This window comes from Silene latifolia, chromosome X (assembly GCF_048544455.1).
Source record: "Silene latifolia isolate original U9 population chromosome X, ASM4854445v1, whole genome shotgun sequence".
In the NCBI taxonomy this organism is placed as follows: Eukaryota; Viridiplantae; Streptophyta; class Magnoliopsida; order Caryophyllales; family Caryophyllaceae; genus Silene; species Silene latifolia.
In genome coordinates, this window is record NC_133537.1 from 320,900,361 (window position 1) to 320,918,096 (window position 17,736).

General features: G+C 37.8%; 2 protein-coding genes across 4 annotated transcripts; both read left to right on the top strand.

The window, feature by feature from the left end:
- Positions 1 to 4,657: 4,657 nt before the first annotated feature.
- Positions 4,658 to 8,154, top strand: LOC141617936 (cell number regulator 6-like). 3 transcript variants are annotated; one of them, XM_074435061.1, is made up of 5 exons: positions 4,658 to 4,874; positions 4,979 to 5,104; positions 6,334 to 6,448; positions 6,843 to 7,108; positions 7,655 to 8,154. In XM_074435061.1, the coding sequence occupies exons 2-5, from the start codon at positions 4,991 to 4,993 to the stop codon at positions 7,886 to 7,888; spliced, it is 729 nt and encodes a 242-aa protein (XP_074291162.1). In that variant the 5' UTR covers positions 4,658 to 4,874; positions 4,979 to 4,990; the 3' UTR covers positions 7,889 to 8,154. The 3 variants fall into 3 exon arrangements, with proteins under 3 accessions (XP_074291162.1, XP_074291163.1, XP_074291164.1); XM_074435062.1 differs by having other exon boundaries at positions 4,666 to 4,874; positions 4,963 to 5,104; XM_074435063.1 differs by having other exon boundaries at positions 4,738 to 4,859.
- A 6,186-nt stretch (positions 8,155 to 14,340) lies between these two features.
- LOC141617934 (putative glycerol-3-phosphate transporter 1) lies at positions 14,341 to 16,868 on the top strand. Its single transcript, XM_074435060.1, has 3 exons — positions 14,341 to 14,427; positions 14,794 to 15,913; positions 16,036 to 16,868. The coding sequence occupies exons 2-3, from the start codon at positions 14,893 to 14,895 to the stop codon at positions 16,581 to 16,583; spliced, it is 1,569 nt and encodes a 522-aa protein (XP_074291161.1). The 5' UTR covers positions 14,341 to 14,427; positions 14,794 to 14,892; the 3' UTR covers positions 16,584 to 16,868.
- Positions 16,869 to 17,736: the final 868 nt, after the last annotated feature.

Here is a 17,736-nt window from a genome sequence, read left to right on the forward strand (position 1 = left end):
GTACTCCAAGAGATCGAGCAAGCTCCAAACCAGTGACCAATGCTCTCATTTCTTCTCTCATTGAATTGCAGTACCCGCAAGATACATAAAAGGCTTGTATGAAATTGCCGGCCTCGTCTCTCAAAATACCACCACATCCCGCCGGACCCGGATTCCCTTTAGATGCGCCATCAGTATTAAGTAGAAGCCAATCATGGGGGGGAGGGTTCCACCGGATGTAGCGCTCTTCATGGACAGTACCGGGTATGGGAATAAGAAGGGAGAAAGGGTCGAGGGCCTTTCTAGTGCTGTCAAAGTGTCTATGCAAAAAACCAATAGGGTCCGTCGGATTTTCGTCAGCTCGCCCAAAGGTAACGTTGTTACTCCAGCGCCAAATCCACCAACATGTTATAGCGAACTTCATAGACCAATCATGAGTGGCAAAAGGTATGCTATTGCTAGCATTTTTCGAGACCCATTCGTTAAAGGTCAGAGTGTAAAAATTTGGAGAATTAGCACTCTCACCTAGTTGTGCCCATATTTCAGTTGAGAATTGGCATTTGCGGAGGAGATGATCCGTTGTTTCATCAGCATCTAAGCATCGTGGACAGATTGGGTCGTCATGAAGGCCTCTTCGAACTCGGTTATAGTTAGTCATTAAACGACCATGGGCCGCTAACCATATGAACATCCGGGTCCATTGTTGAACGGGTAATTTCCAAATTACATGCCATGCCATGGTCTCCGTTTCTGGTGGAGCATCCGCTGCTTTGATAAGAGTAAGAGCGGATTTTATCGAGAATTTCCCACTCGATGAGGCATTCCAATATAAAGAGTCTTTTATATAAGGCTCCGGGGACAAAGAATAAGCTGCGATTTTTAGAAGATCTTCACGGGATAGATAATTAGAGAAACTATCCCATTTCCACCCCGAGGACTCGTCCCACATGTCGGCCACCGTAGCTCCCAGGATAGTTTCCGGAATTGGTTGTGTATTTCTATCCGACAAGCATCCCTCATCCACCCATGAGTGGTCCCAGAACAGGGTCTTTCGACCGTTTCCCACTGCAACTGTACTTCCCCGATTAATAATTTTAGCTTGCGAGGTTATACCCGCCCAAACATTAGACATGTTTGGCTTGGGTTGAAACATATCAACGTCACACCTCCCATTACAATACTTGTTTCTGAGTACTCGAGCCCATAGAGAAGTTGGCTCGGTTAAAACTCTCCACCCGAGCTTTGTGAGAAAGGCTGCGTTTGATTGTCGTGAAGATCGAATGCCTAAACCCCCCTTTGCTTTGGGCTTTTGAATCGTTTCCCAAGAGATAAGGTGGATTTTTATTTGTTCTTCGGTTCCTCCCCATAAGAATCGTCTAGTCTTCTTGTCTAGATTGTCGCAGACGGAACGTGGTATTTTAGCTGTCTGCATGCTATAATTGGCCATAGTAGAGAGAGTAGATTGGACTAATGTATTCCGGCCTGCAAGCGATAAATGTTTTGTCTGCCATCCTGCCAGCCTTTTATTGAACTTTTCTTCGAGATGGGCAAAGGTATTTTTTGTCACGCGACCATTAATCGTTGGCATGCCCAAATAGGTACCCAAATCGTTAGTCACTTCAAAACCCAGTATACTCCTAATTTCTTCCATAACCGACTCCTCTGTATTAGCCGAGAAGAATAGTTTCGACTTTGCCACACTTACTTTCTCCCCCGAAGCGCGACAAAAGTTATCAAGTACATATTTTATGACATGGGCTTGGTCCGCTCTTGCTTCCGCGAATAAGACCATGTCGTCAGCAAAGAAAAGGTTCGAGATATTGGGTCCATTTTTACAGACGGGAATGGGGAGCCAGTTCTTGCTACGTACCTGAATATCAATTGCTTGGTGCAGCTTTTCAAGGCACATCACGAATAGGTAGGAGGACAGCGGGTCTCCTTGACGAACCCCGCGTGAAGGCTTGAAAGACTCGGTTGCTTCACCGTTCCATAGAATCTGCATTGTCGGTGTAGACACACATTCCATAATCGTATCTATCATGAGTAATGGGAAACCCATGTCGGTCAAAGTTCTCCTAATGAAACTCCATTTGAGACGATTGTATGCCTTTTCCAAATCTATTTTTAAAGCCATGTAGCCCTTCCTGCCTTTCTTTTTTCTCATTGTGTGAATCGCTTCCTGGAACACGACTATGTTGTCGGTGATTTGCCTCCCTGGAACGAACCCGCTTTGGCTTTCTGATATGAGCCATGGTAGTACCTTTCGAATTCTATTAGCAATGGTCTTGCTTATAATTTTGTATGCCACATTACAGAGGCTAATGGGTCGAAATTGAGAGATGTGCTCCGGGGCTTGGACTTTAGGGATCAAAACTATATGGGTATCGTTTAAATTATCGGGCATGCCCTTGCCTTCGAGTGCCTTCAGGACCATATCATAAACATCCCGTCTCACTATATCCCATTGCTTTTGATAAAAAAGAGCTTGAAATCCGTCGGGTCCTGGTGCTTTAAGTGATCCCATATGCAGGATCACATTGTCAATTTCAGCTCTTGAATAATATTTATTTAGCCATACCCAGTGTTCATGGCTGAACTCTTGGAACATATCGTATGGGATATCGGCTTCAAAGTCATCCGGAGTGTCGTCAGTGTAAAGTTTCTTATAAAACTCCAGCACAAGCTTTTTAATCTCCTCGTTATTTTCTATCCAGTCTCCATCATCGTTTTTCAGAGAATTAATTCGGTTTTTCCACCGACGAACCAAAGTGCTAACATGAAAGTAAGTCGTATTACGATCGCTATCTCGAATGAAGTCGACCCGTGATTTTTGGTACCAGAGTAATTCTTCTCTTTCCAGGATATCATCTAATTCTTTTCGTAATTTTGCCTCCAATTTGATTAAATGACTCTGTCTTTGATTCTAAAGGATACGTTGGCACCCTTCTATCCTCGCAAGCAGCTGCCTTTTCTGTCTAAAAATATTCCCAAACACATCCTCATTCCATCGTTGTAGTTTGTTAGAAAGATTAGACAATTGTGTAACTAAATTGTTGCCTGACTCCCAACTCGATTCAATGAAGGACGAAAAATTCTCATGAGTCATCCAAGCTGCTTGAAATCGAAACGGTCTTTGGACCGAGTTGAGAGGAGCGAAACCGTTAGGGGATATTAATAATGGGCAATGATCGCTTTGGAAAGCCGGAAGATGTCTCACAGCAACATCCCCAAACAATGTACCCCATTCGCTGTTGCACAGTGCCCTATCGAGGCGAGCACTTTGCCTTGTTGCTTCGGAATTCCCTTGAGACCATGTGTGGGCAGGGCCTGAGAATTCGAGCTCTATGAGTTGACAGTCTTCTATCCAATTGTTGAAATGTTCGCACCTACGCGCCATATTATTATCACCGCCGTGTCGCTCATATAAAGATCGTGTTTCATTATAATCGCCAGCTAACATCCAAGGGTGGTTATTGTTCCCTGCAAAACGTTCCAGTTCCGACCATAGTTCAACACGATTAGTTGGGTTTGGGCTAGCATAGACTGCGGAAAAGAACCAGGGCATATCTCCATTTCTCGACACTTCAATGGTGATATATTGTGGATGCTCCTTAATAGGCAGGACTGAAACGAACTCGGGTCTCCAATATAACCAAATACCACCGCTAAACCCATTCGCATCAACTCGTGAATGACCGTTATATCCAATAATCTTTTGTATTTTCAGAGCGTGCTCACCATCCATATGTGTCTCAACTAGAGAAATTATAGAAGGTTTATACATTCTAACCACTTCCTTAAGTGCGTTAATCTTATTTTTATTGCCCGTCCCTTGTATATTCCATACCATACAGGTTATGGGGGACAAATTTCGGGTTAATGCAGGTATTCTATCCGACATATCAAACGGTGCGTACAAGAGATGTGTTAGATAAGCTCGACTTACTAGCGAAAGAACTTGATTAATGCTCCATGGAATCGACATCTCCAGTTGGAGAGTCGATTGGTCGTCCTGGATTGCTTTGAGGTTGAGGTCCATTATGGGACATTCCGGTACCATCACCACCATAAAGGGTGCAAGAGTCTCCTTCCAAACTGACTTCTTGATGGTTTGTGTTGGAGGGACCATCTCGAATTGAGGGAGTTGTGGTAGGTATCGAGGTTGCGGTAGGTTGAGGTATAGGTATGGTATGTGTGGATCCATTATTATTGTTATTGGAAGCAGGAGATGAAGAAAACGTGATAACTGTGTTTGATAGAACAGGGGAGACGAGTTGGGTAATTTTTGTGGTGGACTGTATTGGCTGGTAGGTGTTGGAGATATCTTGTAGAATAGGAGAGGGACTACTAACAGTGGAATTTTTGGAAATATTTTGTATAATATGGGAAGAATTATTGGGTGTAGTATTTTTAGAAGTTGGAATATTTTTGATTTTATTAGAATTATTGTTTGTTCGGGTAGTCAAACGTGATTGGGAAAGAGATTTATTTGCTTGCTTATTATGGGAATGATATTTTTGATTTGCCTTGGAATTATGGCTGGGGGAATAATTTGTGGTAAATTGCATATTCTGAGCTGCTAGACTTGGCAGTTTTCCCATATTAGGAATATTTTCCTGATTACTCAGTAACTCGAATCTTGACCCGGGAACTGCGCTAGGTTTGGCATTAAATCACATTTACAAGTGAGCGTAAACTAGTAAAACTACCAAGTTAATCTCGTGATCTCTAATATACAAGTTGTTTACACAATTACACTTCATAGCAAGGAAGACTCCATTGTACTTCCATTTGAAGAAAAGTGGAAATTTTGTAAGAAAAAGATTGTCCCCTAAACCAAAGACTACGAAACCCCATCAAATCCCAAGTGTGAAATTACTGTAATCTTTACTCCGGTACTCCTCCTTTATTTACTTACCCTCTTGATTAGTTGATTTACCATCTTACTTCTTAATTTTCTTGTATAATTGTGATCAATTTCAGTAAAAAATTTATGCAGAGATAAACAAAAATGGCGGATGAAACTCAAACATCACGATATGTCAAGTTGTCTAAGGCTCAAATTTCTGCTGATGAACAAGAGACTAATCCTGGTGAACTTAATCAAGCTATACCCACTTCTCAGGTTTCTCTTCTTTTCTCTCATTTCTTGATTTTTCATCCCTTTTACTGATTTTTGTACAAACCCTTTTGCGATTACTACTTGATCTGCAAAACCCATGTCTTCAATTTTTGAAATGTTTGCTGATTTTGTTGAATTTGGGGGTAATGTGTGATTAATTGAGAAGTTAGGGTTGATTTGGGTGATTAGAATTGTTTGGTTTTGTTGTGCATTGGGGTGAGATTAGGAATTGTGTGAGAAAGTTTCATGGTGATACATTGATATTACTTGAGAATTTGAGTTCAAAATGTGAGATGTTGAAATGTTAGGTTTAAGGCTTGCCCGTTTATCTTTATACCTGATACTTTGATACTTTCTCGGTTTCATTTAGTTGTATACGTTTTTCAAAATATGTGGGTGGGATTTGAAAAACTTAGACAATCAAATGAAACATAGGAATATGATTTTATCATACATGTTAATAGCAATTGAAAATTCAATGTATGTGCCAATATGGACTATGTGGTGGAATTTGGTATGATGAAATTAGAATGCTGTCGTGAGTCGTGATCCTCAATGACTTCAGTGAGTTTGATGTGCCTGTTAGTTGCAATTGGGTGAGCTTGAGATTACGTGCTCACCTAAGTGACATTGGATCACTTGTGCATGTATTGTCCATTCATTATACTTGCGTCAAATTTACAATTTTTTTAGTCCTTGTGACGATGCAAAGTCAATCCTCTAGCTGCGTGGGAGCCTGGGAGGTCGAGATTCATGCAATTTTACCTTTTACTCTGTCAGGTAGGGGTTTTGGTTCAGAAGAAAAAATTTGTTAGTCTCCTTGAATCAACAATGATTTGTTAGGGTTAAACACTATGTGACCAGATGCTCAGATGACTGTATGAGATGGTGAAGAGATGTGTTCCAATTTGGTCAAAATAATTATGCCTATTGAAAGTTTGGAGCCATCAAGATGTTGATTCCTTAGGCTTGTTGCTTTGCCTATGATTTCTTATGACGGTATCTTAGGCCACCAAGTTGTTGATTTCCTAAGGCCTGTTGCTCTACCAAGTCATTCTCATGCTGTATCTTGATTTGGTAGTGCCTGATCAATTTCCGTATTCTATGATTACTGATGCTGTATCTTGATTTCCATTGAATCACACTTTATGGGTTTGTAAAATTGCATGGTTGTGTGTGCGGCGTAGTCCTGTTTTAAATTGTCCATTGTCCACTTGCTCCTGATTGTGCAGTTGCATGTTCGGAAGTGTAATGAATGTGGACAAGCTTTACCTGAAAGCTATCAAGCACCTGCGAATGAACCTTGGTCCAGTGGGATCTTTGGTTGTACTCAAGATACTGAAAGTTGTAAGTCCTTACTCCGTATTATTTCCACTTCTCTTTTCTAAGTTGTTGCGTATTTAGATTTTAGATGCTTAAACAGAGCAAGTACTATTTTTGTATGTTTTTCACCCTCATGCTGTCAGCATACAGCATTGAACACCAGTGCGATGGCTCCTTAAGAGTAACCCTCTCTGTTTGGTGGTCAGATTTTTCATTTTTCAATCACATCACACCATATACAATTCATTGCAACATTGATCACATGCCGTTCTGGCCTCTGGGACTTCTGGGAAGTGTGATCAGTCAAGACAATTTTAAAATTCATTGCTTCTTTCCTGATTTTTTTTCTCTTTTTTCTGCGCTTCAGTATTTTATATCAATTAATAAACCCTTTAACCATCTCTTTTTGTCCTCTCAGGTTGGACTGGACTTTTCTGCCCCTGTGTCTTATTTGGACGGAATATTGAAAGGTTGAGAGATGACACCCCCTGGACCACACCATGTATATGTCATGCTGTTTGTGTGGAAGGTGGAATGGCACTCGCTGCTGCTACTGCTTTAACCTATGGCATCGACCCTAACACCACTTGTCTGGTCTGGGAGGGCCTGTTTTTCACTTGGTGGATGTGTGGAATTTATACTGGTCTTGCTCGACAGAAGTTGCAAAGAAAATACCACCTGAAGGTATCTTTTTTTTATTCCAGTTTGGTTACTTCCCTTTTCACTTTGAAATCACAGTGACTTTATCCATGACCGTTTATTTGCTTTATGTTTGAGTACTATTTTCCTATATCCTGGACCTGGTGAATTCATGCAAATCAAAGCAGCTGTAAACTTAAATGTGTTATTTGGATTCATGCTGCTTTCCTGGACATCTTTATCTTTGAATTGTGTTGACTATTTGAGCAAAAGCATTGTGTTAGCTTTCTCAAAAGGTTGATCTTGGACCATTGAGGCTTGGTTTTGTCGACTTGCTGAGTTAATGCATGTCTTTGTGATGACCAGTTAGTCTAATGGGAGGAGGGTTTCATATTTATACTATGTGAGATCAACCCATTGAATAAAAAATCTTAATGACTATTCAAATAATGGCATAGACCATTTTCTGACCTAGGTTGAGTTCACTTTGTGAAATTTTTTGTGAAACTTGTCTTGTTTTTCTTTATTATCAGTCTTTGACCAACTTTTCGGGACCTTAAGTTGCGGGAACTTTATCATGTAACTGTGCAGAACTCTCCTTGTGACCCATGCCTAGTGCATTGCTGCATGCACTGGTGCGCCTTGTGCCAAGAACATCGAGAGATGAAGACCCGTCTTTCAGATGAGACTGCCATGGCTATGACCGTCGTGAACCCACCACCTGTTCAAGAGATGACTGGCCGGGACAACCAGGAGTCGACAACTACCTCTGGAAATGAAAGGAATGGTGAAGGCAACGCCACTTTAGAGTTGCAGGCATTGTAGTTTCCATCTAATCACATATTGTAGAAAGTGAAATGAGAAACATTCCCGGCAAACTCCTGAGATCATATTAGGTTACAGAAAAGTTGGCGACCGTAATTGTATGGTGATGCTAGTAATGTGTGCTATTACTATCTTGAAAGTCTCATTTACCCTGTGCATTCTATTTCTTTCTTTAAGCCAAGTGTAGATAAAGACTGCAATGGATATGCAATATGGTCAAGATTATGATTTTGGATCTATCAAGACTTTATATAACGAATTTGGACGAGATCTGGATCTCTTTTACGGATCTCTTAAAATGACCTTCGCCCCACTCACCCCTCCGTTGAACTACCTATATGGACCTCTCCGTCCACCTCTAGTTCGATGTGTGCATTAACACATGAGCTACATCCAGACCTGAGTTCAGTACTCATCTTTGACATCTGGAACTGTACATTTTTTTTTTTTTGGTGTCAAGGCAAATATGATGTTGACGGGATTTGAACTCAGGTCATGAGTACCACCGATCGTGACTTTACTCGTACGGTTATGGTCAACAATGGCCATACAATATAGAGTAGCAAGTTGTATGCAAGGTCCATTGTGATTAACATGATAGGCCTTAGTGCTTCCCTTGCTGGCAGTGGCTTTATATTTGAGCCCAATTGTGGATGGTAGAGGTTTGCAAAATCACTTTGGCGAGCTTATCGTTATGGCTATAAAATAAAGAGAAACAAAACCTTGCGCCACCAACAATTTTTTTGAGAAAGACTCCATGATTAAAGGACGCCACTCATACATATCGTGGTATACTCCCTCCGTTCACTTCAATTGCGAGGTGTAGTTTTAATCAAATATATGGATTTGGAGGGAACAGAGGGAGTATTATTTAAGTCTCGTGGATTCAACACCCTTTAACAAGTACAGTACATTGTATATTACGAGTTGTCGATACTATGCGACTTGGGGAGATACACCTCTAAATGTCGCTTTGTAGATATTAACTTCCTTAGCTAGTAAAGTTATTGAGGTGTGATATCTATGATACGGAACGAAACCCGTCACCTCAAAAATGACCTTTTGTCTACCAAAAGTGTCTCAGACTCGTACTTGTTCTTGAATTTTGTTGGATTGTAATGCACACATAATTTAATTTGAGGAACAAATCCAATCCAATGTCCATCTTGATTCATCATTAGGTAGACAACTCCATTTTTGTCTTCTAGATATCTCTGGTGAAATTTCGTGGAAATTACTTGCATTAAAGCTCAACAAAAACAACCCACAACGAGCAATTTCATCCCACTGTTAGCAGAACGAACATAAATGGCATGGCCCCAATCCTCATTGGTGAATATTACGTAATTTTGGAGCTTATGAGGCGGTCTTATATGATTAGACGGGGAATAGATAGGTATTTGAAATGGTGTCAAATGAGACGTTCTCATACAGGACGCACTGTCAATGCATTAGCTGCTTATGACTTTGTTAAACATTAATAAAGTATATGATTATTTCTAAAAAAGGCTAATTAATTATATTAATTAACAGCCGGGATTGACTAAAGTTTGTAAACTGCCCTTAAAGTGGGCATGGCGGCATGGCCTAAGGTCAAATTTGACACATTATACAGCAAGTGGTGCTGTGCACTATACAAATTCTCCTTTGTGATGGGATTTCCATCGCAAACTTGCGACGGGTCAAATATTATTTATGTGGATAAATAAAACAAAATAGAATGTTACTTTCTAGGGAGGGTGCATTACTAAGTACTAAGTACTAACCCAGCAAATATCAACACTTAATTTGACCTTTATGATCTTAGCCACAAAAATAAATCATGGTCAACTTTCTATTTCAAAAAGCTCAAAATCTTATGGTAGAGGTATTATCAAGTGTATTTGTAAGTGAATTCCCCATTTAGATGATCGGGAATTCGAGATGTAGACTTAGACTTTCAGTAGTGAACGCGTGCTTTTGGCATTTGGTGACATAATTCTTTTTTCCAAGAAATAATCGTTCATCTTAAAATATTTTTATGTTGCGTAATTTTTCCCTAAAATGATGTTGTATAGAACAAAGCCAAAATGGACAAATAATTGGTATCTCAAAACGTATTTATTGACGAATACATCCTCCAATCCAATCCAAACTACCCACTTGCTTTTTAGTGGTCAAACTTTGAAAAGTTTGACCGTTAATCCACAGAAAAATATAAAACTTTGAACGATAAAATTTACATATTTAGTTGTATTATGAAAATATCTTTCATAAATTATATTTTTTTGCAAAAAAAAATTATATACAAGGGAAGAAAAACGCGGTCAAAGTGTCACCTCGAAGACCACCCAAAAGCAAGTGGGTAGTTTGGATTGGATTGGAGGGAGTAATATTTATGGCCGAGACTTGCAAGAAATAAAACCGAAACTTAAAACATTGCTTGAGTAGTTGAGTGTGGTTTTAATTTACACCGATCTTACATGATAATCTATATAGGTTTAACTCACATAGTCGCATAAACTCCCCATAATTGGTGACAAAGCCACCCCTGTAGTTTTGGGGGCCTGCGCAAAATCTTAAAAAGGGACCCCGATACCATTTTATTAAAAGAGTAATTGGAAAAATATATAACTATTTTTAGTAATTTTTATATGGCTAGTTTATTTCTCAATTCTAAAATAATGTAGTACTACATAGATAAATTTCTATTCCTTTCTTCAACGACAATTAAGCAGCAGGGTGGTTAGTTGCATGATAAAGAAGCCAGCCTATCAAATGCAAGACATTGAAACCCTCACCCTTAATTTGCCGACGGAAAGTGACATAAAGGCATAGGAAACTTCGTTGATTGTTTGTTTTTGTCTGAATCTATCATGCAAGAGCCACATTTTAATACTTAATTACTGTTATTAAACTAAACATTACGTATCCATGCTATCGAGTCATCCATTATGGAGTATAGTAGTTATGCAATGCTTACTCAGCAATTGCATTGAGTCGTCGCACCATCAAACGGTTTTGGACTTGTGGCAACCAACGAGCTTGGATGTCCACGGAAACAGAGCAAATGCTCTACTTTAAAGTATACATCACCAAATCATCAACAATTGTCGAGTATTATATCATGCTCTACGTAATGTAATTTGGCTAACAAAAAAATTATATTACTCTGTAGTATAGATTACTTCTGTCTCGATCAATTAATCTATTTCGATTTTTAGTAAGTTTTACATAAGTAAGCAAGTGGATATTAAAATTGGGCAATTACGCATGTGAGATAAATCTTTAGTTTATCATTAGTTTTCTCTCCTTTTTATCATTTCTTTTATCTTGTTGCAAAATGAATAAATAACAAATGACTGAGATTTAGGATGTATAAACTAATTTTGTGATTTCCCACGCTATATTAGCACTATTTTTTAGTGTATGGTCTAGTTGAAGATTCCATTTGTAATAAATAATGAGTTTAATTATTAGATTACTTTTTTTTCTAATGGTCTATAATTTTTTGCGTAGTGATTGTGAAGATGACTCCAAGGTCTCCAATCTATATAAAAATGTAAGCCAATGAGCTACTTTTCCTTTTTACCAATTGCTTTTAGCATAATAGTTCGCTAGTTAGACTTGTGAAGTGAATTATCTTTTTTTATATGATGTTCACTAGAATTGAGCAAAAAATTCGATTATCTATCGTTTACACAATTCACTAATAATAAGGAATGCATTATATCGTGTTAGTACAATAGTAAAACAAGTATGAGTACACCATCTGATAAAAAAAAAAACATTTGTTCTTCTTCACATATAGCCTTATCAGTTTCAGTTATCATCTTATGTATGAAGATTGAAGAGACTGGCTTTGCACATATTTTTATATAGGAATATCATTTTAATAGATCCCACATATCATATCTCACGTATGTAAAAGGGACGATATCGACTACCAGAGTACCAGATCTCGATAGCCATGCCATCTGATAACGATATCTTCATATCTCATTTTTATTTCATTTCAATAATGACACTGAGTCGGCGAGAAGAATGGGTAGTAAATTTTGGAAACTTGCTAAGGTGGTAACTGGTACGTAGGCAGAGACAACAAGAAGTAGAGATAGGCAATGGCATAGGATAGTAAATTATTTTTGGTTTGGAAAATAAAAGGCATATTCCCCCTATAATGCGGACCAATCCAACAGCATATTCCTCAATTAGCTTGGTCCCATACTCTCACGCCACATTTCGTTACCCTCTTCCCTCAAAGCATGCACTTGTCAAACATTCTCGTGATCTAAATGGCTAGTTTTTTTTTTTTTGGGGCAGTCGAAAAAAATAAATGGCGAGTTTTTGTTGTTATCGTTATGGTTTTCCATATAATTATTTCTATCATCCTTTCTTTTGTAGTTTTGTTAACATTATATGCTATCCAATTGGATAAGTTTCAACTTCCAAAAAATGAACCACATTTTATATCTATAATTGTAATAACTAATACTCCTCATCCCGGTCAATTGTTGTTATTTGTTTTGGCACAAAGATCAGGGAAAGAGGAGAGAGTCAATTACTAAATGATAAATGGAACAAATTGAGTGAGAATGATCAAATTGTTCATCAAGTTCATTTTTAAAATAGAAAGGATAATAATTAACTGAGATACCCAAAATAAAAAAGGACAGCAAATGACTGGAACAGAGGAAATAACTATATGATTCCATATGCTTAAACGGGGAGAACATTAATATTGTTAAAAGTTAAAACATACGTATGTTAGCTAGACGGTATTATCAGTGACGGAGCTAGGATTTGAGCTTAGGAGGCGAAAATTTTTAAAAAGGACAAATGGATAATAATATAAGATATACTCGAAAAAAAATTAAAAAATTTAACTAAAAATTTCAAAAAACGAAGTTGATATATCCCTCTTATTCTCTATGTTCTTTCACTTTTGTTTTTGGGTAAAATTTAGTAGTATGATGATATGTGGATGTAAATAAAAGTAATAAAGAGATTGTGGGGTAAGTTGTTATAACCACAAATAATAGACAAATAAGAAAACTGGAAAATTTTTGTGAATTTACCATTTTAGAAAATATGAAAAATCTTAGAGAATAGGAGGGAATACGAGTATATCTAAATGGGAAATTGGGAATATAGCACTCCATTATTATGTTGTTTAAAACTCGCATAAAAAGCTAGAGCACATGTCACCAAACACAACGTATATTAGTCTCAAAAGTAAAAAGAGTGTACGTACAACCTTATGAATTTATACGGTGGTCGGCAAATATGATACGACTACGTTATACTTTCAGAATCATGCTACTATTAGATTCTCTCTCAACAACTATACTCTGTGTAATTGTGTATTTGGTAGCTGTTCGTTACTTGAGAAATATTCCATGGGAATTTCCGCCATATGTACGATTATGTATATTCAAAAGCGAGGTCTTACTCTAGTGATTAAAATTGAAGTATCAAAACTTTCTTAAACAACTAATATTATGCAGATCTATCTTATTTTCAATAATAGTCTCCCTTTTGGTGAGATCTGTTGTTCCGTCCCTTCTTTCGGGGTTTTTCCATTTTTTCGTGGGATTGTTATCAATATAATAAGTTTTAATCGACGGGGAGATTATCAGATTTGTTTCATGGATGAATACATCAAGACGGCTACACGGTTTCCCTCCATCAAGAAGGATGCAAAGACATCGATTATTCATAGATTCAAGAAATTTATGATTTTGGAGCGGCAGCATTCATTACAGATATTTAGATAGTTATTTTGAATGTATTTTTTACGTTAGCAATCTTGATTTTCCTTTGTCTATTTGTTATCTTCATTGTAACCTACGCCTAGTTGATTATTAATGAGATGACAATTTCAAAAAAAAAAATTGAAGTATCATGACAATAGATTATAATTTACATGTTCGAATTTCCTTTTCCTTATATTATACATTTATACTGGTCATGCGCTTCATTTGACACACAAAAAAAAAAAAAGCGAAGTTAAAAATGCTAGTAAAAATGGTTGTTTTCAGTTAATTTTCGATTTTCTACTAGTTGACAATAAGTTACATGTACTAATTATTTCGCTCTCTCGGAAATCTTCATACCTCCAACCACAAATCTTAAATTTGCTATTGTCTACATTGTTTTTCACCCCCTCTTCAATAATTTATCGATAAAATAACTAATTTTATTTTCTTAATTAAAGTATTCTTCTTGATTCACTGAACTAATAAAGCCAGTATGTAAGTGACATATTTACTAATCTCTACGTAATCTCTTAGCATCAAATATGTACATGCTCTTATATACCATACAAAAAAAAAGCACATGATATGCTTAGTATAATTCTATACTTTGGGGACATATTCCAAGGGGCAATATAGTAATTTCGGAATGACGTTAAACTAAAAAGTGACACTTCCGCTCAATACATAAGCAGCTCACAACGTTACTTGAAAAGCAAACATTCATTGTTTCAACACCATCCTCCTCTTCATAAATCTTCAAAGAGACAGGGTAAAACAGAGGAAATAACATCATCATAAAAGGTATTGTATTATTTTACGTTCAAATATTTTAGTTTCCGTTACTCCGCTACAACCACTAGGCTAGGACATCTTCCACTAATCAGTTTATTGTTTATTGAATAAGTAAGCAACATGCTGGGCTAGTTAGGAAGGAAAACAGGGGAAATTAATGCTAACTTTTGTGTTTTTTTGTCAACTACGAGTAATAATTATGATGATTTAATTATGTTTCTCCATGCAGTTTATTGCTCAAAATAAGATTTTATTAGGTTTGATTTTACTCAACGTGTACATCCGGCCCCCCTTAACCCGCAATTTGCAGTAGCCATTGATACACAGAGGTAATACTAATATTGTTGTCTAATTCTACCTTTCTCCTCTTTACAGCTTGCTTGATTTATTCTTCCAAAAGATCAGTCATCTGTTCTTTGCTCAACTTCAAGAACTAGTCTTGTTCTTCAGTGTAAAACAGCTCCTACTTCGTCAATGGGTTCAATCCATGAGATACACCCTCTTGAAATCAAGGATGAAAGGCCTATCGGGATTCGAATTATCGAGAATTCTAAGAAAAGATCCCTCTCATATCCCACTTACCAAGCAATTGCTTTGGTAGTTACATTCTTATCCTACACAAGCTACCATATAACCCGAAAAACGACTAGTATAGTGAAAAGTGCTCTAGATCCTCAAACTCCAACTTCATCAACAGTAGACTTGAGATCATACCCATGGCAAAACAATTATCTTCATGGAAATACCACATTTTTGGGTGCTACTAATGGTGGGTGGGCCCCATTCAATGGGAGCAATGGCAAAGAATTACTTGGTTACCTTGATGTGTCATTCTTAGCAGTATATGCTGCAGGAATGTTCTTTTCAGGACACATTGGTGACAGAATGAACTTAAGGGTGTTCCTAACAATCGGAATGTTGGGCACTGGTGTATTCACAGCGTTGTTTGGATTCGGATATTGGTTTAATATCCATAATTTCTATTATTACTTGGTTGTACAAATGTTTGCTGGAGTAGTCCAATCCACCGGGTGGCCTTCAGTTGTAGCCGTGGTTGGTAATTGGTTCGGAAAGGGTGGTCGTGGTTTGATCATGGGGATTTGGAATGCGCACACTTCAGTTGGGAATATTGTTGGGTCGTTGATGGCATCGTCTTTGTTGAAGTATGGTTGGGGTTGGTCAATGTTTGTTCCGGGTATTGTTGTAGGGTTTGCAGGGTTGGTTGTGTTTTTCTTCTTGCCTGTTAGTCCCTTGTCTTGTGGGATGCATATGGGTGAAGATGACGAGGATTCTCCTAAGAAAGAAGGAGTTTCGGAACCCTTTGTACCCTACTCGGGTTCAATTGATGAATCAGACGAAGATGAGCAAGGCGCTGTTGGATTTATTCAAGCGTGGAAGATCCCCGGGGTTGCTAATTATGCTCTTTGCTTGTTCTTCGCAAAACTCGTTGCCTATACCTTTCTCTACTGGCTTCCCTTCTACATCAGCTATACAGGTACCTTTCTCTACTGTCATATCGCGAGTTTCTCATGATTTGACGAGTACTAGTACGATTAGTTTTATGCTCAACATTGCAAGGAATGAATTAATCTAATCTTATGTCCTTGTATATTGCAGAAATCGGTGGAGAATACCTGTCAAGCGAAACAGCAGGGAATCTATCGACATTCTTTGACATAGGAGGGGTAGTCGGAGGGATTTTAGCAGGATTCTTCTCTGATAAACTTAATGCTAGAGCTATAACAGCAGCATCCTTCACTTACTTCACAATCCCGGCTCTATACTTGTACAGAAATTACGGTTACATCAACCTGTACTTAAACATCGTGCTAATGTTTATAGCCGGGATGTTTGTGAACGGACCATACGCCCTAATCACAACTGCAGTTTCAGCCGACCTTGGGACCCACGAGTCTTTGAAGGGAAACTCAAGAGCACTTGCGACAGTGACAGCAATTATAGATGGGACGGGGTCGATTGGGGCTGCTGTTGGGCCTTTGTTGACAGGTTATATTTCAGGTATCAGTTGGGATGCTGTTTTTACAATGTTGATGACTGCAGCTTTGATAGCAGGATTGTTACTTACTAAGCTTGTGGTTGATGAGATTCGTACAAAGATTGACAAAACTCGGTTTCCAAATGTCGCTAGGGATTTTCTTGTTTGAGAAATGAACAAAAATCGCAAAAAAGGAGGGAATTTATTTAGTTTGTACAGATTTTACGCACATGTTAACTAGTTTAACCATCTGACCGCTAATATTGGGGGAGTCTTTCATTCGTTGACAGTTTGGATACCATCGAAAAGAAAGGAATTATGTGCCTGATTAGGTCTCCATATGTGTATTAGGAATGGAGTGAAAATGCTTTACGTTGTAAATTACGGAGTATTATGTACTGTACATAATTATTGTTTATATTGTCTATGATAAACATTAAGGTTTCAGTAACAATTGTACACTTTACCACTACTCGATATCTGTATTTGAAAGCATTTGGTAAATTGATTTCAATTCGGAGTTGAGTCGATTAAGTTAAGCAAAGAACTTTCAGAAGTTTGACTCCCGAAAAGTAAACGAATAGTCGAGGGTTTTCATATATGATATACCCTAGTCCTTAACTTGAGGATGCTCCACTTATTTAATCGAAACTGTTCGAAACAAAACACACTAGTTATACTCCCTCCTATTCTCTATTTTCTTCCCTATTTCCTAAAACGGATTATTCAGGTTTTCTTCCCCTTTCCTTTTTTGGAAACTTTTTAATCTTATTTTATTCATTCCTCTCTCCTATCACCAAACCCCACCCAACTCACAATTCTTTATTTAATTCCTAATTATTCATTTCTCTCTCCTATCACCAAACCCCACCCAACTCACAATTCCTTATTTTATTCATTCTTCTCTCCTATCATCAAACCCCACCCAACTCACAATTCATATTTTATTATCCTCCTTAATATTTGTGCCCCAACCAAAGAGGAAGAAAAAGAAGAATAGGAGGGAGTATATACTTGCCAACTTGTACCATTGGAAGTTTAATCAAGGAAACTAAAATAATGATTAGCATAACTAAGTAGCTATCATTAGCTAAGTAATCCTGAAATTAAAGAGTATTATTATTATATGAAAAAGAAGAGAGGGGACCATATTGTATGAAGCATACCGTTGTGGTAATGCAATCTTTGGACTAATTAGGAGTAAAGATGTGACGATATTGACGTCCAAAAGAATGGTTGAAAATTGAAATTAGTATACTAAATTACTAGAGTGCGGCATGATTCCTACTCTAACAATAGCTTTATTATTGCGTTGACTAATT